The sequence below is a fragment of the Callospermophilus lateralis genome, chromosome 3 (assembly GCF_048772815.1).
Source record: "Callospermophilus lateralis isolate mCalLat2 chromosome 3, mCalLat2.hap1, whole genome shotgun sequence".
Lineage (NCBI taxonomy): Eukaryota > Metazoa > Chordata > Mammalia > Rodentia > Sciuridae > Callospermophilus > Callospermophilus lateralis.
Window position 1 is genome coordinate 116295781 of NC_135307.1, and position 24646 is coordinate 116320426.

Here is a 24646-nt window from a genome sequence, read left to right on the forward strand (position 1 = left end):
AAAATATAATTCCCCTTTATTTGCCTTCTAGCTGTATTACACATAAAGAACGAACCTCATCAAAGAAACATGCAAATGAATCACCTGGATTATTTTCTTTCATAACTATAAAAGATTATTTTCTAACTGTAAAAACCAATCTGTTAACATTCACTGAGTAAATAATATTGAAATTTATGTGAAAGATACTAATTTTTAACGAATGTGTAGACCTTGAGAATTGAAGGAGGAAGAAGTCTTCAGGTGCATCTAATGGAGGGGTCTTACCCTGGGGTGCACAGACCTCCAGATGGTCCCCATAGAGTTCAAGGTATCCATGAACTTGTAGGGATTTTCACTGACCTCTAATTGAAATTTATCATTTCCTTCTATTTATGAATGTAGTTTACAGAGCATAATAGTGTTAGACCTTCCCATCAATGGCTATCACAGGTAATTTCATATCACGTTATAGTTGTTTGAGATATCTCAGATGTCATTTATACTCATCAAACCTCAAAATTAAGATGGTTATTAGTTCTACTTTTAAATTCTTTTATTGAATATGTTAATAAAGAAGCATATCCTATCAGTTCACAAATCAGTGTTTTAATACTGTGATAAACTAATTTACTATAATTGGTTGTTTTTCTTTGCCTTTTATCTGATTAAAAGTATTGTTCTGAGAAAGATTCACTCTCTCACCAGACTACCAAAGGGTTCTGGGGCACACATTCCAAAACGTTCAAGAACCCCTGTCTAAATTTTACATATGAGGAAACTGAATTAGATGTAAGCCAATAGCCAAGGTTAAGACTAGCTCTCAGGGAACCAGCTGCCCATTGGTCTTCTGACTCTCAGCTTAGGACTGGATGAATGTTTCGGTGTTTTAAAAGTCACCCATGTTCTTTGTTTGATATTTGACTTTTAATATTTTCTAATTACATATTATTATTTTAAAAATTTTTTTGTACTAGGAATTGAACTCAGAGCCACATCCCCAGTGCTTTTTTATATTTTATTTTGTGACGGGGTTTTGTTAAATTGCTGAGGCTGGCTTTGAATTTGCAATCCTCTTGCCTCAGTATCCCAAGCTGCTGGGATTTCAGGTGTATGACTCTGTGCCCAGATTATTAAAAATTTTAGTGAAGTATAAAGTGCAAAGTAAAAACCAACTGTAATGTGACTCCTCAAAAGTAGCCATTATTAACATTTTAGAATTTTGACTAGGCATACATTAGGACTGTGTTCAGATGAATGTAACAAAAAACTCAGCTATAATGACCCCCCGACACACACACACATAGTTCTTTTTTTTCACTTAATAAGAAATCAAAGCCAGATATGGTGGCATGTAATACCAGCTACTCAGGAAGCTGAGGCTGGAGGATCCTAAGGTTGAGATTAGCCTTAGCAACTTGGTGAGGTCCTGTTCTCAAAATGAAAAATTAAAGGGGCAGGAGATGTAACTCACAGGTAGAGCACCTCTGGGTTCAATTCCTAGTACTATAAATAAATAAATAAATAAATAATTTAAAAATAGGCCATTTCCAGCATTGGTTTAGCAGCTCAGCAGTGTCAAGCTCAATGTCTTTCTCTCAGCCTGTTCCTCAGTTATAAAACGGCAATGGCAGCTCTATTATATTTCCATTTGAGAAAGGTCAGCATCTCCTATAAGGTTTTCTCCCTCCAGCAACCCCTAGATGTCTGCTATGTGTCTGTCATAGACTGCAAAGACTAGTGTTTGGTTTTTCCAGTCTCTCCTTTGGATTGACTTATGGTAATTAACAGTGTCTGCCATATACATAATTCATAAAAATAAGATTGTAATATTCTGCTATTTTGTCATATAGCATTAAATCAGGGACATTATATCAAATTATTATGTAGTCTTTAAAAACATTCATAATAGCTGTGTAGCATATTACTCTTTGAATATACCATGATTTAACTAATCTCCAATTGTTCACTATTAAAAATGTTCTGATTTTCATTAAATTTAGAGGGTTCTTGAAATACAAATCCTAGAAGTATGAACATTTATTTTGTAAATTTGCCCTCCAGATAGGTTGTCCCTGTTTCTACTGCACTAGCTGTGTATAGAATATTCACTTATCCAGATCCTCTCCAAGACGGTGATATAATTTAAATTTACCAACTAGATTCTAATTTGAAGTAGAAATGAGCATATTCCTTTAATTTGCATTTCTTTGATTCCTAATGAGAGTGAACATTGTTAGAATCTGTACTTCTTCTGAGAATCATCTACTTTTTTTGCTTTAATTCTTAAAATATTTAGATACTATGTGTATAGAGTAATCTGCATATCGATATTAAAACATATCACATATAGATATTTTTAAAATATTTAAGGCTGGAATGGGGAACAACTAGAGACTTTGGAGCCTGAGGCAGGAGGATTGAAAGTTCAAAACCAGCCTCAACAACTTAGCAAAGCCCAAAGCAATTTAGTGAGACCCTGTATCAAAGTAGAGAATAAAAAGGGCTAGAGGTATGGCTCAGTGGCAAAACACCCAGGGTTCAATCCCTAGTATAAAAAAAAAAAAAAAATTAAGGTTGGTAACCTTTGGCTTATGTTCTTTATCTCAAAAGATATATCTATCTATCTATCTATCTATCTATATATATATAGATAGATAGATAGATAGATAGATATATATAGTTGTTGAAGCTGACCTTAAGAATTTTTTGATGATTTTGTCTGTCCTAGGCTTTGAGGTTATATATATGAGATATATATTCCTGGGTATTGAGCCCAGGGGTGCTCTACCACTGAGCTACATCCCCAGCCCTTTTTATTTTTGAGACAGGGTCTTGCTAAGTTGTTGAAGCTGACCTTAAACTTGGGATTCTCCTGCCTCAGCCTCCCAAGTCTCTGGGATTTTAGGTGTGTGCTATCGCACCTGGCTTCAGGAAGTAGTATTAAACATTAAGTACAACTCTAGCTGTTGATTGTATATTCTTTACTATGTAAGGGAGATGTTCTTTCAATAATAGTTTATTTGCTAATAGTTTTTCAATATTACATACTAAATTTTAGCAAATGCTTTTTGAGTCTATCAAGATGATATTGTTTTTTCCTACCTTTGATCTATTGACTTGATGTCATATAATAATATTAAACCATCAGCTGCAGGGGGAGGGGGTGGCGCTGGGGTTGGTCCTCAGCACCACATAAAATGAATAAATAAAACAAAGGTATTGTAAAAACAAATCAAAACAAAAACATCATCAGATGCTTCTTTTTGCCTTACCTGTCAAGGAGTATTTTTGGTGCTTTTTGCCTTGGATAACTTTTAGTTACTAAGTATTATGTAGCACACACTATTGTTTAAACAGACAGATGTTGGAAGCAAAATTTCATTCTTTTAACAGAAGTTTAATAAAACTTAAATTCTGTAGGTAATACACATTATATTTCTTTTCTCTCTGGATTAACATTCATAGATTTGAATGAATTATGTCTTTTAAGGGAGGTTGAAATCACAGATTGAGTAAATTATGGCTTTTTGTTTGTTTGTTTTTTTAGCAATTCTGAGCAAATAGATCCTGGCTTATCAGCTAATGGTAGACATATAATTCTTTATCTGAAGGGCACTTTGGGCTCAAAGGAGTGAACCTAAGCTACTATTCTCTTTTACTTCTCTCCCCTAGTGGCCACTGAAGAATTTTTTGATGATTTTGTCTGTCCTAGGCTTTGAGGATATGTTTCAAAGTAAAGAAAATACTCAAGTTCATCCTCTGGTCTTATTAAGTCCAATTTATATTACTTTAGTTAGCTAACAGTTCTGGGGGTCTAAGGCCACATCTGGTGATGGTCCTCTTGCTGTCAGAATCCTGAAATGGCACAGGGCATCACATAGCAAGATCAAGGGAGCACACACTGTCTAGCCTCTCTTCCTCTTCTTGTAAAGGATTCAGTCCTAGGGCTCTGCCCTCATGAATTTATCTAATCCTAATCACTTCCCAAAACACACCTTTAAAGAGCATAGTCAGATTAAATGTCTACCCTCTCAATGCCTTATGGTGGGGATTAAATTTCAACACATGATCTCTTGGGGGACTCATTCAAACCATATCCAAGCCATAGCACTGGTTAAGTCCTTTATTGGTACTTTGCCATGTATTTTCTGTAGTATAGGAAGTCACCATTAGTGATGAAGAAAATTTCCATTTGGGTATCCTGGTAGTGCTGGAGATGTTACAGATCTAGGTGATGAATCTGAAACCAATAGAAAAGCCCCTGAGTTTGAAACCTCTGATATCTCCCTTGCTGTTCTGTGATGTAGTGCTACCTGGGTGCTACCTGTATCCCAGGTGCCTGATGACTGTCAGCCATCTGCTACAGATGCTGTGGATAAAGCATGCCTGCAGCAGCACATAGGGGCTTGCTCCCTCCTTAAATTGAAGTCTTGGTTTTCTTGTACATGTAATTAAATGTAAAAGAGATTGGCACTTGTCCTTAACTTTTGTTTCCTCAAGAAGTCTGTGCAAGGTTGGGGTTGTGGCTCAGTGGTAGAGTGCTCGCCTAGCATGTGTGAGGCCCTGGGTTCGATCCTCAGCACCACATAAAAAATAAATAAATAAAAATATTGTGTCCAACTACAACTAACTAACTAAATAAATATTAAAAAAGAGGTCTGTGTAAAATGGCATTTTCTATAAGTTCTTATAACTTGAAATTAAGTATTTGGTAGTAGGGTGGATACAACTTATCATGTAAACCACAACTTAAAATACAGTAATTATGAGCTGACCTCCTTAGATAATCGAAACTGGAAATTTGGGGCACTTCATGACTGTGGGTATAATTCATTTCAAAGCAAATTGTTCTTTCTGACTTTTAAGTATTAGTATTACAAAAAACATCTCTTTAAGCCAAGCAGTCCTTTTGGTTATCCATTGTGATACCCCATGACATTAAGGATGTATGATGAAGATATAACTTGTTTTCAGATTTTTTTTTCTGATGTACATTGGCTTTATCTTGGGTCCACATGCATTGAAAGGCGTATTTCTGGCTTCAGATGATAAGCTGAAATTCTGAGAATTTTATAGAAGCAAACATAGAACAAGACCATCAGATATATAACCTCCTACCTTTTTGGAAGTACACTCCAAAGCAACCTTAACTATCCAAACTGATACTTCCTTCCTGGAATCTTGCTCCCTCCCTCCCTTTCTCCCTTTCTTTCTCTCTCTCTCTTTTTTTTTTGGTGGTGGTAGTAAGGGGTGTTGGGCCTCATGCTTGCTAGGAGGGCTCTACCACTGAGCTACACCCCAGCTCTACCAAACTGATTCTTAGTGCACTCACATGTAGGTGCCTCTAGACTTACATCAGTGGTCTCAGATTTTTTACTCTGTTTATAATTAGTATCTGTCTGCATGTGCATACAAGCTTTTCAGCTGGCTATGAAGTACAAGTTTTGATGTGTTGTTACTCAAAAGGTTAGACAATTATAAAATCCTAATAGATATTAATAATAAAAGCAAACAGATACTACTGTAAGCTGAAAGTATAATTCTCTTATCAGTTCTTTTCCCTTCCTCAGGGAAAGTTAGGTTTTAATTACTCTTTATAATTTGGGAATTATTCATCCAAGAGAAAACTGGCTAAGGGTATTGAACAGGCAATACACAAAAGAAAAAATACAAATGACCAATAAGTGTAAGAAAAATGTTCAGCCTCATTGGGCATGGTGGCTCACACCTGTAATCCCAGTTATTTGGGAGGCTAAGGCAGAAAGATGGAAAGTTCAAGGCCAGCTTCAGCAACTCAGTCAAAATAAAAAACAAAAAAATGGTAGAGTGTCCCTGGGGGTTTAATCCCCAAAATGAGAGAGGGAGAGAGGGAGGGAGGGAGGAGAGGGAGGGGGAGGAGGATAATTCAACCTCACTTGTAATCAAAGAAACAAAATTTTTAACATCTATGTTGGTTAAAGTTAAAAGGAATAAGAATCTCCAGTGTTGGAGGGTTCAGGGAAATGGGTACATACTTTTAGTGGGGATAAATTGATCCTCTCTTGCTACAGGGCAGTGTGGCATTATGTACCAAACTATGAAATACACATATTCTGTGACCCAGCAAGTCTGCTTTTAGGCATTTATATACAAAGATGTATGTATAAGTAGGCTTAACTCAAAGCTTTTGGTTTATAATAGGAAAAAAGGGTGGAAATAACCTAAATGTTTATCAGTAGGGGGCCAGTTAAATAAGGAATACTCTTCAGCATTTCAAAGTAATGAGGTACACTTCTATTTTTACATACTTATTGTTAAATAAAAAATTAGGTTACAGAACAGCAATGTGGCTTAAAATATACGTACACAATATATATAACCTATATATTATGTATTATATATTTTTACATATTTATGTACGATTTTGTTATTATATGTATGTAAAACATGTGCATGCATATGTGTATATATGAGAATATTTCTTTTTCATAGTTTTTTCAGTATCAAAGGGGGTAATGATAATAGATTACTTTTACATGCAAGGAAAAAATTAATTCAAACTTTCCAAAAGAAGCCAACATTATCAATAAAAAGGGGTAGGGACATCTATTCTTCTGACTGTGATACCTTACAATTTCTGAGTCAAGCCAAGTGCCCCAGAACCTAAACACATGACTTTGCTTAATGGATTTTTAAATTATTTGTGAAGTCCTGGGAATTGAATCTAGGATCTCTTCATGTTAGGCAATTCTACACCACTAAGCTACACCCCTAACCCCTTGATGAATGTACTGAAATAGTATAAATTGTGAATAGGAAAATCAGGGATTATTTGCTGATAGAAACTTTCAGGATTTCAGTGGCTTAATTAGAAATGTTTTCACAGTAGCAATGTGGTTTATATATTCACTAAGTGAAAAGGATTGTCACTATGTTGATATTGGCACCTGCATTTCTTTACAGAAGAAACTGAACAAATAAGTCCTGTTGGGGTAACTTTTATCCAAGTTGACTCATCTACACTAGGCAGAAGATACTACCTACTATACTAATGATTCTGTGTTATGTTACAGTTTGGGGCTGTTTTTTAAATTTACAATCAAATAACTTTGTAGTTGGCAGATTTTACTAAAATTTTAATGGCATCTGTTCACACAGGGACTGGGGTCTTTAATTTGTTGTATGAGTTACATCCCTTGGCAAATTAGCAAAGGGATGTAACTAATTTGCTAATTTGCCAAGGGATGTAACTCATACCAAATTAAAGACCCCAGTCCCTGTGTGACTTTTGTGGTGGTCTGGCCTCCCAAGGATAAAGGGCACTAGAGATTATTTATGACATTTGCTGTCAGCATTTGCCTGTACCCTCTTCTCCAGTACTAGTTAAGTTCATTGCCTTGTTTAATGTGGCATCTACTAGGTTTGTGCTTTCATTTTTTTAGTTTAGAATTTTTTTTGTTGAGCCAGATTATACAGCATTATCCTGATTCTCCATTTAAAGAAATTGAAGCTCTAAATTTTGTATTCCAAAGCAAGACAAAGCATTGATCTTCCACTGCAGCCATTATAGTGACCTTCCTTGTCTTTATGCACAGACTTCCATTTTTGCTAGTATTAGTTCCCTAAGGGAAATGAATTTCAAGTATGAGGAATAACTTCCAGAGGGAGAAGGAAACAAATTTTTGATTTCTCTGTACCTCCACTAACAAGCAAGGATTATTGCTTCCACATGTGCTGCTCTGCCCTTTCCAGGCAAAGGGAACCCACTCACTAGAAGACCCTACAATAAATCCAAGTCAAGGCGGGGTGCAGTGGTGTACGCCTGAAATCCCAACTTCTTGGGAGAATAAGGCAGGAGGATTATGAGTTCAAAGCTAGCCTCAGCAACTTAGCAAGACCCTGAGCAACTCAGGAGACCCTGTCTCTAAATAAAATATAAAAAAGGACTGGGGATGTGGCTCAGTGATTCAGAACCCCTGGGTTCAATCCCTGGTACCAAGAAAAAAAAAATCATGATCAAGTGATACGACAAGGATCTCTCAGGATAACTTTTGATTTGTCAAACAGAATAAGAGCCGCATGTTTCGCATACAGTTTGGTGGGGAGTCCAAGGAACAAGCGCTGGAACACTGCTGCAACTGTGTGCAAAACCTGTCCCAGTATGTAACTGTTCAGATGCCCGAGGGAATCATTCAGGAGCTCCGGTCAAGACCTGGCCCATGGGCAAGTGGAAGCCAAGGGAAGGACTGTGCAAAGAGGTCCCCAGTGCAGCATGCGGTAAGTATGCTGGGCGTTGGCCATGCAGGAACCTGGCAGTGTAATGTGTGGATGGGCCCCCGAATCTCAACAGAATTGTCAGACCTATTGGGTTTGTAGTTCAAAGATACCTAATGTTGAGTGACTTTAAAATTGGAAGGCCAGTAACCACTGTAGCTGATTATAATCCTAGAAATGAGACAGGGAGTCTCGGCTGCATTCTGGGTGTCACTACAGAACAGTGCTTCCTAATGTGTGGTCCATGGACCCCTCTCTTGAGGCCCTTTCAGCTAGCCCACAGGTTGTTATTTACATAATAATAAGACATTGCTTGCCATTTTCACATTTTCATTGTCCATATGAATGGGACAAACATCCTGAGTACAGCTACTGTCAGTACAAACCAAGCAGTGGCACCATGCTATGCCAGATTCTTCACCGGTTACTCCAGTAAAAACAACCATGGTTTTTTTTCAGGAAAGCATCTGAATGGCACTTGCATCGTGAGCTGCACTGACTGTTCTCTTGTGGCACATTATCACTGCACCAGGGTATCCCTGACAAAAGGTCATTCAGATTTGGGTGTTTGATGGAGGCCTTCTCAAAATGAATGAAGTGAGCCTCTTACTACAGGATAGCAACTGGTAGTATTTATTGACAATGATAAAATAGAAGCTTTCAATTATAAGTTAAAATCTTGGAAAGCTTATGTCAAAACCATATGAGCTTCACACTTTCCTAATCCAGGTGACTTTTCTGAGGGTGCTTAATGAACATGACTTTTTTTTTTCTTTTTAAATAAACAGATGACATCATGAAATGTGTCAACCTTTGGAAGATTTGTGTAGTTCATTGAACTAATATTTTCCAAATGACCTGTGCATTTGCTACAAAATTATATAACTCAAGTGAGGTGAGGCCCTCAGTATCATGTGAGAGTGCAGGAGGACCTATAGATAGAAAGTTTGAAAGTGTATATCTCAGCATTTCTTGGGCACAGCCCCAAATGTTGTTAAAATGAGCATCTACCTCTGTTCTGGAGATGGATTTCCAGTTCCAAGTTGGGTTTTTTGTTTTCTACTTTGAGAAGTGATTTTCCAAAGTCTGGTTTTCAAATCCCTTCATCTCCTTAATTCTCCTTCACCAAGACAATTCATTTTTGCTGTTTGTTCACAAAATTTCTTTTCATTCACCTTTTGATGTGAATATAAATGTACATTGTCTGTATTGTCACTCATAATTTCTCTTAGGTGAACATTAATTTACATTGTAAAGTTTTTTTCATTAAGCATGTGCTGATTTCCCTCTGAATGTGTTTGGTTTGCCAGATTCTGGTGTTTTAGAATTCTTTCCCTTCATTTGATCTTCTTTGTGAAAATGCTGGAGCTTGTCTCACAGACACTGGATCCAGTTACATACAGTGTTCCTCATCAGCTCCTGCTATATTCTTTAAGAGTGCTCTCCATACAAATGGGATGGGATGGTTTACTGTGAAGTACTTTATTGCTTATGAGTCCTTGCCCTCACACTGAATTTTTTTTTTCCAGTTTTCACTGGCCATTAGATTCAGATTATGTATAATTTACCCAATGCCTGGAGTGCAGCAGCAGGAACCCAGTAGGATCCCACGGTTTGGGAACTAAATTTGGAATGCCTTATAAAAGTAATGAAGACACATCAGGCTACTTAATTATCTAAATATTTTAAAATACAAGATAAACTGCAGTTGTACCCCATGGCGATGCATGTAGGCTGAGTTGTGAGCTAGTGCAGATGAATTCTCCAGCTCTCTAATTTTAAATGCTGGTCCTAATGTCTACACAGAAATACCCTGAAAGTGGTTAGAAAGCTTTCATGTATTTTCTTGGGTCTATATTCAGGGACTCTTCTGATATGTAACTTGCTGTTCTGACTAGATGAGAGAGCATGATATTGTACAAAGACCACAGGCTTTGGAATCCAGATTGAAGCTAGAATCCTGGCCCTAGTTCTTGGTAGCTCTGTGATCTCTGCAAGCCACCAAGCCTCAACTGTAGAATGGCAAAAGTAAAATTTTGCATAGAAAAGAATGAGTATTGCGCCTGGTAAACCTAACCTAAATCATATTACATTATTGCTATTATTTCCAGTATTGTTACCTTTTCGGATCTCCCTTTCCTTGCAAGTCAACCAATTAGCATCCAGGTCAAGTAGGGAGAAGGTTCTGGGTGCACAACTGCTGGTGCCCTGGTGGCCCCTTTCTGCTAGACTTTTTATGCTAATAAAGGGTAGAGTTCACATGCAAACTGCAATCCCCCCTTCCTGTCTTTCCCAACCTCCATTCTGGGGTGGGCTGGGGTGCTTCACAATATCTGTAGGGCAGAAGACAAGTTGGAGAGGTCAGTTCTGGACTGCAGACATAGAGGCACTGCCTAGAACATTGTCTTCCTAATGACAAAAAAATTGGGCCCCTAATGGTTAGTGTACACATTTGGTGTCATGATCCTTTTCTCAGAGTCCACCTGAAGAGTTGTAAGGTGTGGCCAAGTTCTGGCCACCCTGCTGCTCTCCTACATTCAGGTGTCATTTTTCCAGTACCTATATATGTTTTAGTCTAAAATAGTTCCCTTCTTTGCAAATAGGGATAATTCCATGTCTATTTAAAAGTTCTTGAGTCATTTCCTGGCTCCTGTTGTAGTTTTTACTTTTCCTCAGCCTTGTAATTTTGTTAATTGTGGCCTAACCAGGTGTTTCTGAGGGCTCCTGAGGCAACCCAGCCCACCCCAGAATAGAAGGTAGGAAAGATAGGAGGGGGGACTGAAGTTTGTATGTGAACTTCCTCCCTTTGTTAGCATAAAAAGTTCAGAAGAAAGTGGCCACGAATGCTAGCAGTTGGACACAAAGAATCCTCCTTCTCTCTGCAGTTGGTGGGGTGGATTGCTTCTTCCTAGAGCACACTAGCCTCAAGGGCTTCAGTTCCTCTTGGCCAGTGTTTTTGGCATAGAATTTTGGGTAACATTGGTCTCAGTTGTTTGAATAGTGTGCGAGCTGAATTTATAGGTATCCTAAGAAAACTCAAATATTAGACCTGGAAGACTAGATATATTAATTTCTTTTTATAAATGAGAAAATTGAAGAAATTCAACAGAGAAATAGGGCTTGTCTATGGGCCCTTTCTATCAAGTGCCTTGGTCTTTTTGCTCATTTTAACATTGACTAGTTTTGTCTTCTTCCTTTCTGTCCCCCCCATTTCTTTTGATACTTCCAATTTTCTACCTACTCTAAATAGGAGGTGTCACACAGAAGACAGAATCTGGCATTCTCTGCCTCCCCTATCACATTGTTAGCTCACCTAATGCAAGAACACTGCTTGGCTGGAGATAGCAACTGCCACAAGTGTCTCTGGACAAGCATTGAGTGAGCAGCAGCTGGACCTTGCCCCTCTAGACTCCTCACATTATTCCCGCAGAGCCACCAGTTTCCCTTCCTGTGACAAGCACTAGCACATCCTCCCTTCCAGTGCTGAGCTGCAGGGTGACCAGGCTTCCTTGCTTGGTTCTCACTAGGTTTTATGCTACTCTAGCTTGTTCCTTAACTCCCATCCCCACATTGCACAATGTCTAATATAGAGTACGTACAAACAGTTACTGAGTGGGAGTATCTAGGAATTTTATTGAACTCATTCCTTCAGAATGTCTGAAATGAAAAAAAGTTTTATTAAAAACACAGTTGTCTCAAAATTATAGAATTTTTCTCTTCATTTTGCATTTCTGCAATTAACACATTACACTGAATAGCAAGTTTTAGAAGGTGCAAATATGTCAGTCAGAAGCTGGGCCTCATCTGTCTGCACAGAGGCCAGCACAGTAACACTGCCTACCTCCCTGGGTGCTGCTATGACACTTGGGCCAGGCCTCTGTTAGCTACCTTCTCATCAGAAGTGTCTGATGAGAAGGTAGCTAACAGCCCAATAGACAATGAGAACACTAGGAACAGGTGGTAGATAAGTAACCCATTACCAGCATGGACCTACATGGAGCATGACTAACGACTGCTTTACTGACACTTTTTTATTTGAAGAGAATGTATGTCCACTTCAATGGCCTGTGTCTTAAGACTAGTCTCCTAACTACATGTTTTATTCTAGTCCCACCAGAACATGGAACAGCAGAGGTGTGTGGCAGCCAGCACAGGTACTGCAGAGGAAAGGACCTCAGTGATGCAATTAGCTCAGGTAGAGCCTGTTTCTATGTTGTGTTCTTGTCATGAAAAGCAATGGTCCCTAAGAATTTGTATTTCTGTTTACCTTCTATAATAACGATTTAGGTTTCTGTTCTAGTAATGTCAGAAACAGGCCACTGACATCCACTCCTACTGTGAGATTAGACAGCAAGGCACATATGCAAAAAAGCCCTAAGGAAATAAAAAGAGTTGAAAGTGAGATATAAAGTTTAATCACCATTTTCCCAAAAAGAATAAAGGGAACTATTCTAAAACAATTATCAAAGTGAATGTGGAACTAAATCTCTAGAGGTTTCTGTAGGGACAAATTCTTGAGTGCTCAGACCTCAGCTAAGGGTATGTAGGAGTCACTTAAGCTTCCTAGACTGCTTTCAGAGAGTTCCTGACCTCTTGCAGTTTGCTATCACCAAAGTGTCCTCCTGCAAAAACCTCTTCATTCAGAATCACAACTGCTTGATGTTCTCTCTGCTGGGAGCTCCATGAAGACTGTCTCCTTCATCTTGGCTGCACTGGGCAGCAGGTGCTCAAACCAACAACTTGTGCTTTCCACAGAATTCTGCATAGAGTTCATCAATATTCAATATTCAGTGGTATAGAAGATATTTTCTCCATCTGGCTTACCACTAACTCACAATAAATGGACATTCACAAAATAAATAATTTGAGATAAAAGATTTGAACTGAGGGGTGCAGCTGAGTGGTAGAATACGCGTTTACAATGTGTGACGCCTAGTTTCAGTCCCCAGCACTCTGCCCCCCAAAAAACACAGACTTCTTGTCTGTTTCTTTTAATAACCCAACAACTGTGACAAAAATTTAAAACTAATTTTTTCAGCAGCAGGGCAGACTTCAATGTCCATATTGGCCTTGGGGTTAGGGGTTGAATCACAGTTTCCAACAATACTTGAACTGCAAAAAGTCAAGGAGAGAGGCAGGGTGTAGTGTCCTCACAAGGGAGGTATCAGTAGCCTAGTTTATTTATATAGTATAGAAGAACTATATACAAATGAGAAACAGCATGAGGCTGGGCTTAAGACTCAGTTATGAATTTGCTCTAACCTTTTGGACAAGTGATCCTATGTAAACTGATAAAAACTTTTTAGAAGGCAATTTAGCAAAATATATCCAATTTAACATTTCATTACCTATAATTCCATTTCAGCTACACAAAACTATTTACATGGTAGTTCATTGGCTCCAGCTCTGTTGGGAGCTGCTAACTTTTGGCTCTTTGATTTAGTTATTCTATTGATTCTTCACATTAATCCTCTAAGGTATGTGGTTTAATTCCTTTTATATGGATGGCATTATTTAGTGCATAGTGTACAATTGACATTTCTCTAGGAGCTATAATAGAAATTATGTTGTTTTTAACAAATTGGGAACAACATAGTGTTCATGTAATAGGATATTATGTAGCTGAAGTGGTGGGATTAAAATGTAATTAATAATAGTGATGTTGCCCCTATCACTGACAGGGAAAGATACTACAAAGCATTTTTTTTAAACGTGGCTGTAAGTCTGATGTATAATCCCAGCAACTCAGGAGATAGGCATGAGCAAAGCAAGGTGAAACCTTGTCTCAAAAAAGGGCTGGGAGCTGGGAGCAGTGGCACATGCCTGTAATCCCAGTGATGGAGGAAACTTAAAGTGGGAGTACTGCAATTTTGAGGCCAGCCTCAGCAGCTTAGTGACACTCATAATAAAAGGAGCTAAAAATGTTCCTCAGTGGTAAAGCACCTTTGGGTTCAATCACCAGTACCAAAAATGAAAAGAAAAAGAAGGCTGGGGATGTAGCTCAGTAGTAGGACACTCCAGAGCTCAATCCCTTGTACTACAAGGGAAACGAGGAAAGCAAACAAACCCCAAACAACTACAAAACAGCATCATGACCACATTTCTGTAATAAACACATGCACTACTTTTGGAAGGATATACACTGGCATGTTAAAAGTGGCTCTCAATAGTGAATAGGGCTCCAAGTTGTTTTCATTTTCTTCTATATAAATTTAGGTAGAATGAAAAGCTGATATGAATTTAGCAAAGTAAATTTCTATTATAGCTCCTAGAGAAATGTCAGTTGTACACTATGCACTAAATCATGCCATCCATATAAAAGGAATTAAACCACATACCTCAGAGGATTAATGTGAAGAATCAATACAATAACTAAATCAAAGAGCAGCTCCCAACAGAGCTGGAGCCCACCATTATCACCACAGGGGTTCAGAATTGCCAGATCTTCCAATTGTCAAGAACAGTCAGATTTTATTTAAACTCTCCTAATAACACTGGCAATTTACTCAACTGGTTTTCTTTTGGGTGTGTGTGTGGGGGGGGGAGCAGGACAGGGTACAGGAATCGAGCCCAGCACTTAAGTGAGCACTTAACTACTGAGCCACATCCCCAGCAAACCCCCCCCCCTCCTTTTTGAGACAGGGTCTCACATAGTTGCTTAGGGCCTAAATTGTTGAGGCTGGCCTCGAATTTCTAATCCTCTTGCCTCAGCCTCCGGAGTGGCTGGGATTACAGGCCTGTGCCAATGTGCTTGGCTACTCAACTGGTTTTAAAACACTACAAATTACCAGAGAAAACATACAAATGTAATATAATCACATGAAAAGATGCTCAATATTATTTGTTTTTAGGGGAATGCAAATTAAAATCACAATAGATATCACTGTATACTTATTAAAACGGCTAAAATTAAAAACTTACTACACCAAGTGATGGATGGATGAGGAGCAATTGAACAGGAACACTACTGATGGAATGAAAAATAATATAGCCACTATGAAAACAGTCTGGCAGTTTCTTACAAAGTTAAATATATACTTACCATATGACCAGCAGTCCTACTCCTAGGTGTTTACCCAAGTGAAATGAAAACCTACGTTCACACCAAAACCTGTATATGAACATTTATAGCAGCTTTATTCATAATTGCAAAAAGCAAAACAACCCAGTCTTCAATCAGAGAGTGCATAAGCAAACTGGTACATCCAAACAATAGATACTTAGCAATAAAAAGAAATAAACTCTGCATATACTTAACATAATCTCAAATGCATAATGCTAAGTGAAGACAGATTCATTCAGATGCTCCTCAACTTAACAATGGGGTTATATCCTGAGAAAACCATTGTAAATTGAAAATATCCTATGTCAAAAATGCATTTAGTATACCTAATCTACAGAACACATTACTGTACACTATAGAATGTTGGTGGTTTCCCCTTGTGATCCTATGAGTGATGGGGAGCTGCAGCTCACTGCTTACCACTGCCTGGGTAGAGATCAAACATGAAGTACAATTTCTACTTAACGTGTATTACATTATTTATCATCATGAAGTACAAAATTTGTAAGCTGACCCAGAGTAAGGCAGGTACTGTTCGTACTATGATTTCATTTAGAGTACATGCCATTTTGGAAAAGGCAAAACTATAAGGTATGGTGATCAGTGGTTACCTATATTAAGGGTCTGACAAAAATGAGGGAATGTTGGGGGATGTGAAATGTTCTATATTTTGTTTTGACTATTTATCAAATCCATGTGTGAGCTAATTGTGTCCTTTGGGCATTCAGTTTGTACCCTCTCTTTCTTCCCTTCAGAACCTAGCTTCTACATGATGAACTACTCCCACCCATTTGGCCACCAATGTGGTGGGAAGATGAACTAAGCTAGAGAACTATATCCATCGATAGGTTTCTTATTAGTCCACACAATATCAACACAGTATTTATTAGCAAGATCTCAACTTTACAGATCATTTGAACAACATGTCTGAAGTACTTTCCTTAAGGATACAATCTTATTTGCTATGTATTCAGGAAAATATAAATACAAAATGGTGAATTTAACAGTAGAACTATCTCTTTGTAAAGCTAACAATTCTTTGGTATGTGTGTTTTCTTATTCAGGGTTTTACTTTTTCTCCTATAATAAACTATTCTTCTGGTATCCCTGCAGTCTATCCTGGCATCGGAAGAGCTGCCCCTTGTCTATGAACAGTCTGCCTGGGGTGTGGAAGAGTTGGGCCCCTTTCTACGCTTGTGCCTCATGGATCAAAACTTCCCAGCATTTGTGGATGAGGTAGAAAAGGAACTTAAAAAGCTGACTGGGTTAAGAAATTAATGTTCTATGTAAATGCATAAACCTAAGGAACTTCCAAAGTATTGAAAAATGTTTTCTCCTAAAAAGTTAAAGATAGTAAAGAGTATTATTCCAAACACCTTTTGTCAATGTTTTATTGTTAAAAACAGGTGAATCCACTTTTTTAATACATCATTGCACTTCAACAATTACACAAAACACAAGTACATGCATCTATAGTTACGTACTGCATGAGAACCTGGTTAGGTTATAAAATCTACCATCAACCATTAATCAAAGTGAAAAAATAGTGTCAAACCAAAAAGTATAACTAGAGTTGCATAGAGTTTCACCATGCTATAACATCTCAAGGTCACTGAAAACAAAAAGTAAATTATAAAATTTGCCTTGATCGAATATACAAGAATAAGGTTCAATACATCAGTGCAAAAGGATTTAAGAATTTACATGATTTAACAGAAGAAAAAATAGTCACTTAAAAGCAATCATATATATATTCTGCAATTCATTATATCCCTTCAGTGGACTATTCCATCTTCTTATTAAAGTTGTAGGTTAAGCCCTTAAAATTACAGACTTCAGAATTTATAAATTATCTATCTTTATGTACCATAACTGCACATTTCCTCATCTGACAACATACAATAAGGAATGAATATCAGCATTTTAAACATGAAACAAGCATTTATTTTATTTTGGATTTCTCCCACCCCAAAAAATATAAATATATATATATATATATTTATATATTGTATATATCTGTAGGTTTTGAGTACTTTACAAAAATGTATCACTAGATGGCAGCAGTGCATTTTAGAGCTTTGCCAATTTAACAGCTGCTTTAAGTAAAAAATGGCGCATGCACGATCTGGTCCTCAGAGGACCTTTTCACTTCTATTTAAATATTTTAACAAAGGAAAGAAAGCAACATTCACAGCACATCAAGCCCAAAATAGTTTACACCTTCTACACTGAAGCACTGTTTAAAATGTACCTGGCTAGGTCACCCTTATAGGAGAGGCTAAATAAGGCATGCTTTAGACGGTCATTGTGGTGTTGCTCACTTTGAAAAGGGAGACCAAAGAGGTCCAAGCAGAAAATTTAGCAGGTCATGATGCCACCAGTTTCAGGAACCTAAAGATCTGTGGGGGGAAAAATGTATTTGGAAATTAAAGGGCATATGCACTGTCCCTCAGGACTATACCAAGCACCACATAAAATAAACTTTGATTCAAACAGCATGCTCAGGGATGTGGTGTGAAATTCTGATCTCCATGTGCCTAAGAGAATGGTATCCAGCCCTGTTGCTTCGTGGCCACTGTCCCTGTCCTTGCCCTCAGAAGTAAAGCAGCACTAACAGGCCTCTAGGAACAGTTTGCCTAAAGTGACAATTTATTCTTTCTCTCTTTTTTAAAGATATAAACCAAGTAGTGCAAAGTATTTATTTTGAAACATCGTATGTATTTTGAAATGGAATTTATGTAAAAGCTGAAAAATGTTCCTTTCTGCCACTAAATTGAGCAGAAAACTTGTTTCAGCAGAACCAACTGCTCTGAAATGAACTTAAAAGGTCTTACAACATAACACCAACTATTGAATTTGTAACAAGGTCAACAGAGGTAAAATGCAATTGAATATAATTTTTTAAATTTCTAGAAGGCCATACTTACATTATAAGCAGTACTTAATTTGTGTTTCTCTGGCGCAAGTTTTTATCTTTGTGATTGTTGGTAGAGTTGGTTTTCCTTTGGAGGAAAAATTGCATTGTGAGTTAAACTAGTAACAATGTTTGAAACACATGGAAATACAGGGACTCTTTCACTTACTGCCATCCCTGGTGTAAGAAGAAACTTTACTGCACAATATTAGTTTGTAACAATATACCTTATAAAAAGTACCTACATACTTCAATTAATAGATTCTTTGACTCCCAAGGCAGACAACATACAGGCAGCTTGCCCTTTGATTTCTAAACTGTATTTCAGAACTATAAAAGTGAGAGTAACATTTACTCCACTGAACACCCCTGTTATTTTTCGATTGATAAAAGACAACTATCAACTGGCTCTTCTGTACCCTCAGTCATTTAACTAAATACTTGCATCTTAGTCCCTAACTTGAGGATAGATTGCCAGACTTGGACTGATCCTACACTTGCAGCTCCATCTCTCTTGGATAGCAGTAATTGTTAATGGAGCTAACCAGTTGATCCAGGCTATCTTATAATCCAGATTGAAATTAACTTAAAACTTTAGGACTCACATATAGTGGTCTAGTTAAGCATGCATATCGTGCAAAATTTTAACAAGTTTTTGCACAGTAATACACCTGCATGGCTAAAAACAAGATTGCAACCTGTCCTGGGAATCAAAATGGTCTTCAGTCTTTGTCTGGTTAAGAAGTCTGTGTTGCAACAATATTTCTACTCACTGTCTTCCCCTAAGAATTTAGCTACTCCATTTGACAAAACTGTAAACACAAGATAATTCAATCAGAAACTATTAAAAGTCAGTGTCCAATAAAGTACTTACATTGGCCCAGCTGGTTCATCATCTATATGGGTGTTCAATTTTTAATAAATCCACGAAAAATAAGAGAAAGAAGAAAATCGTTAGATTCTGCATAAGGATTAATAGGATAGCTTACTGCAAGTAGCAGACATGGCTATTCATAGCATTTATTAAAGGCCATTCCATCTGGAGGTGCAAAACACTCATGGAGTTATTATTTCTAGATTCAAGTTTTAATGGCAGGTATGTTGTTTCAATGGTTTTAGTTAACACTTTGAATGCTTGTCATGAAAAACTGCAACTGTAGTGGACAGACAGGCTGAAATATCATTATACTCATCTTGTCCCCAAGTTCCAGTGGTTCACTCTTAAATAGATGAGAAGACAAACCAACACTTCAGTTGTAAAATCCTGCTGTTTGTTTTCTTGTGGTGAATGCATGCAGTTTTGGCTCAATCCTGCAATGTAAATGGATGTGTAAATCCTATATGTTTAGCCACACATCCTTACTTCCCCAAATGGCACTGTTTTTCCGTTTTTGGAATCTTTAGGAGAGTCTTTAAGTCTGGAGATTGAGAAGAGGAAGCCATCATAGATCAAGCTAATGCTGAGTCAGCCATGCTGGACTATGCCAGCAATTAGCATATGCATACCAGAGGATGTTGAGATTTTTCAGGGAGAGCTGAATAGTGACATCCCTCTAGAAAAGACTTCAGATAGAAAGACTCTTGTGCCCTGGCCAAAACCAGAACACCCATGAGATATCTTTTTTAAATCAAAGGCTTATATGAGCTCAGAAGCCTTTTCAAATTGATACTTTATGGTTCTCATTAGGTTTTCTTTCATGTTTCAACTAAGGGCAACTTGATCCCTTTCAAGAAGAGATATACACTTTTTTTTAAATCCACAAAGGGGAGGGAAACAAGTAATGCTCTTAGTTTGTTTTTCCTAAATGATTCAGAACAGTTTGATTTTGCTGAAGGGTTCTAGAAAAACTCTCAGCAGGATTCCACAAGGGGGCTTGGTGCACATGAAGCAATTATGGAGGTTACAATCTCAGTGTAGGCATCTGCAGGAGCACATGTTGGGAGTAATGTCTGTCAGAGGGAGACATTGCTCCACCTGTTCCTTCCAGGCAACGGAGAGGCAAAGCCACCGCCAGCACACACAAGTGACTGGAGCAAAAAAAAGGATTAAAAAAAAAAAGAAAGAAAGAAAGAAAAAAAGAACCAACCACAAACCAATGACTCATAAGCCAAAACAATAGGCTATCGACACACCAGTGTCCACAGGAGTCCATTACTAACAATGGTACACTATCAAAACAGGTACAGCAAACAAAGTACAACTCCAGGACACCCAAGACATATATGTGTGCTGTATGTGTGCGCAGTGGAAAGATACAAAGACATACCAAGTACTAAGACACACAAGCCCAAACTAAACCCTTCCCTCACGACAGCCTACTGCTCAGCATCCAGCCAAGCCAGCTCAGCTACATGCTAGGAGCTAAGCACCTCAGGGATTTGAAGACAACACAGGAGCAACTTAAAAGTATTTTTAGTGCTCTAGATGTGCACCCCAAAATACAAAATTCTAATACAAGGAAGCCAAATTGAATATATCACCAATTTAGTCCCAACTTTAAAATAAAAAAAGCAGGGAAGGGAGAATCACAATAGCCACTATTCTTTTCAAAGCATGACACTATAGGCAACCAACCCAAGCACCTCAGAACACAGGCTTTTTTTCTTTCTCTCTTTTTTGGTGGGAGGGTATTCTCTGGTGCCAGATTAGAAATGTCACTTTCCAACCTAACAAGATGGTAACATGCAAAGGGCTTACATGTAGGTATTTCAGCAACAGTGCCTCTGGCATAGCTGCCATGCCTCTGAGTGAAGCAGCCATGATTCACACTGGGGTCTAAATCCCAGGAGCCCTCTCAAACTCTCCCCAGATTCACTTTCACACTGACAAAGAACAAAGAGCCTCCTGTCTCCCTCCTCTCCTGCACTGAGTTACTAAGTGCAGCACCACTCTCCTTTATAGGTCATACAATAAGTAAGTAGGTAGGTAGATAGATACCAAAATAATGACTTGACCCCTAAAAGGGAAGTCAGGAGAGAGGGAAAGAACAGAACTACAGAAAAAAGGTACAAAAATCAAAGTAAATGAGGATTAAACAGCAAACTGAAATCCAAATTAGTTGTGAAAGTGAATGAAGTAACTTGAAGAAAAGTGTTAACATATGAACTGTGCATCATATAGACTGAAGCGGAGATTTAAACAAACTCCAAAAGCATGCATATCGCTCACTTACCACCATGTTTTAAGGGTTTGATGCAATTGAGGGGGGAAAAAAAAGAAGTCATAGTAACCGATAAACATCAACACACCCCCAAACCCTCAGGCCAAAAGAGCCGCCTCACAATGACTGTTCTCTCCACCTGGGAATTACTCACAGCCACTGGCTAAATGAGAGGAAGAGGACTGGGGGGAAAATGGAAACAAAGATGCTTCTGGAATCCACATGGTGAGAATGAAGTTCTTGGTGGAGCCACTGCACACACTGGTTTTCTGCATGTTTAAAATTTCCCCACTGAAGGTACCATAGCCCTCCTCTCCCAACACCCACCTCATAATCTAGAAAGGGTGCTCTGTGACGTGTAGTAAATCACAGATTGCCTGATACAGGATCACCTCCAAAAATGATAGCTTCAGAGTCAAAACAACCCAAGAGCTGACTCTGGTCAAAGTTCCTTCATCACTGCATTCATATCACTGAAGAAAAGGATTTATATTTCTAAATCCACTTAAAATTTTGCCTGGTTTCAGCAGAGTAGCATTAACTGAGAGATTCATGATCACTTCCAAGTTCCTCCTCTGTTTGGTCCTATTGCATTTTTTCTTTAAGGTAACTTCTTACTGATAAAATGACCCCTAGTCAAGAGACAGTGAATGTGTTCTGGATGTTGTTTTAAAAAGTCACATTTCTTTTTCAACTTCCCTAGTGTGCCATGAAGCTTCATATGCTACCAAATGCTTTGACCAACTAGTAGATTTGGGAATACTGGAAGACCTTTTTAAAGTGTCTAAAAGAGCATGGATATATCAGATATATCAAAACACTCTTATAAAATAAAACCTCAAATATCTTCTCCACCAGTAACTTAATGTTAGAGTCATTTTGACTTGCTTATGAAAATTATCCCAGTGTGAAAAAGAAACTCTTGATGCCAGCACTTTTCTTAAATCAGTTAGTTCCCATTATTTAATTTTACTGCCTGTGAATCCACTAAAGTATACAGTAGAACTGAAGGCCCCAGTGACTGCTCAGGTTCATCGCCCCATTTCCCAGGGGGCTCAGAGAGCACATTTCCCAGCAGCCCGAGAGCACATATCAGTTGCTCTTTACTTTAGCAGAGAGCCATCACAGGTGGGCTCCAAGCATGTGTCCAACTGTAACATGAATGGATGGCTAGACTATTTAACATTTTGGAGGAACATACTCAAAGTGAAAAACCAAAGCTCTGATTTGGCTCCATGATTCACATGTTCCTAAAAATACACATCGATAATCCTACAATTCAACTTATTGGGTGCTGATCCTCCAACTATAACATACTAAAGCATACAAATAGTAGATTTTCATTTATAAAAAGACATGGGTCTTTTTTTTTTTCTTTTAAAGCAGCTGAACCTCAACTTTCAGCTAAAGTGGTATTTGCTTTTCTAGTGGAACACAAACTGTTTAAGTTTAAATGTATTTTTACTTTTATACTTAGTCTAAGAACTCACAGAATGCCCCTTACAGGAATACTATGAGTTCATATAAAAAAAGTTCAGTCAATCTGAAATAAACTAGGTTTTGTCACTGCTCTTGCAAGCCATTTTAAAATGGAATATATTCTACTATAATGAGCACTACCAGGCCTAGTTGGTTGAAACGAAGAATGTGAACCTGTCACTTTAAAGAATGACAATTCCCCATGCCCTCTCTATGAAAGAAGAATCTATTTGACAGAGAAAAGGTACATTAGGCCTTAAAAACAAAAAATCCCTCCCGATTTCAAAGTGGCATAAATAAGCCACCACAGTGCCACAATAGTTACATATAAAAATTCACCACCCTGAACAACCAAGTTCATATAAGATAAAATGTATCTCTTCATCCCCAAAAGGGTGTATACATATAATTTACATTTAAATTTGGGAAGGAGCAAATGGGAAGAAAGTGTATATGTGGCACTGGTGGAAGTTAGATGGCAGTATCTAGCACCATTTTTTGCTCAACAAATTTTGAGCACATCATTTATGTCTTCCCTTCCATATCAACAACAAAAATCAACAAGTTTCTGACAAAAAGCAGGGTATAAGCCTCTGGTCTGGGTAGTATGAACTGGCTAAAGAAGAAAAAGCAAGAGCATAAGAAAGCTCACTCACTTTTTTTTTTTTTTTTAATGATTACTTTCAGGAGGTGGAAACAGAGAAGTTTGAGAGAAAGAGGTCGAGAAACAAAGGAGAAAACTGGAATGAAAATGCTGGAGTGAGGGTAGGGATGTTGAGATGGAGAATGGAGCCTCAACCAAACTGGCTGTCAGGAAGGGAGGGAGAAAAGACAAACACTGTAATCATTCTAGCATCCCAGATTTTTCACCAAGTCAACAACAAAGAAGTATTAAAAGCTGCTTGCATTACATTATTCCTAAGAGACAAGAGCAAAGAAGTTTAACTTTGCACTTACCCTGTAGCCATCTCTCTTTATGTAGGATTCTTTCACTGTCTATAACAATTTAGTTTAAGAGGTTACTTTCCCTCCAGGAAGCTGTTCAGAAGCCTGGCTGGCCATAGATGTCTCAAACTGGTCTCCCCCATTTGATTAACCAATGAACTTCTAAGCTGGGATAGCATCCTTAACAACAAAGTGGGCACTTATGAGGAAGATTAGAACCGGCGGCAGGGACATGCTAAGCCAATGTACCACTCTTTCATAGGAGAAGCAGCCAGCCTTATCTAAAAAATTTTAAATGAGTTTTTAGAGCCCATCTCTGCCAATTCTTTCCTGCCTGTGTGCCCTTCAACCTGTGCAAAGGACAGGCTGAGAAAAGGCAGTATTTGGCAAAGCACTGTGGGAGGGATGAAAAGCCCTTGTCAGGAAGGAGGCATAACTGCTCCCAAAGAGCACATGAAAACCAGGCAACTCTTCTCTCCCTTTACTCTCAAGTCTAAATATAGGTGCACTCTGTGTTGGGAATCCTAATATATAACAGAAAAGGGAGAAATCTCAAGGAAAAACCATTAGGGATACATGAAAATCCCATGAAGTAGTTTTACTTCATAGCGTAGGAAAGTAAAACTCCTGGGGGACATCCTCTATCTCAGAGAAACTAGCCCATGTATTTACAAAGGTCTCTCTGCTTCCAGTCAACACCCACCCCATTCCTCCATTCAATTCACTGCTGAAAGTACATTTAAAGAGGCATCCATTTATCAGGTCTTCCTACAGGTATCATAGTGTCAACAAAAACCTCTTCATCAATCTCAGCACTCATTCAAATACTCACTCTACTTAGTGCAGACA

At 38.1% G+C, this 24646-nt stretch overlaps 2 protein-coding genes across 4 annotated transcripts in view; one reads left to right on the forward strand and one right to left on the reverse strand.

Moving 5' to 3' along the window:
• The window catches only part of Rec114 (REC114 meiotic recombination protein), a 101530-nt gene extending 84954 nt beyond the window's left edge, over positions 1-16576 (forward strand). For 2 of the 3 annotated variants that reach the window (XM_076851069.1, XM_076851071.1), the window contains 3 exons: positions 8029-8238; positions 12344-12430; positions 16412-16576. In XM_076851069.1, the coding sequence (XP_076707184.1) occupies positions 8029-8238; positions 12344-12430; positions 16412-16576 (462 nt within the window). The remainder of the gene's footprint in view (positions 1-8028; positions 8239-12343; positions 12431-16411) is intronic. The other variant, XM_076851070.1, reaches the window with a different exon arrangement.
• A 99-nt stretch (positions 16577-16675) lies between these two features.
• The window catches only part of Nptn (neuroplastin), a 34791-nt gene continuing 26820 nt past the window's right edge, over positions 16676-24646 (reverse strand). Inside the window, exons 7-9 of the mRNA XM_076849410.1 lie at positions 19087-19108; positions 18226-18300; positions 16676-17697 (exon numbers count right to left, since the gene is read on the reverse strand). Coding sequence (XP_076705525.1) covers positions 18240-18300; positions 19087-19108 — 83 coding nt within the window. The 3' untranslated portion in view covers positions 16676-17697; positions 18226-18239. The remainder of the gene's footprint in view (positions 17698-18225; positions 18301-19086; positions 19109-24646) is intronic.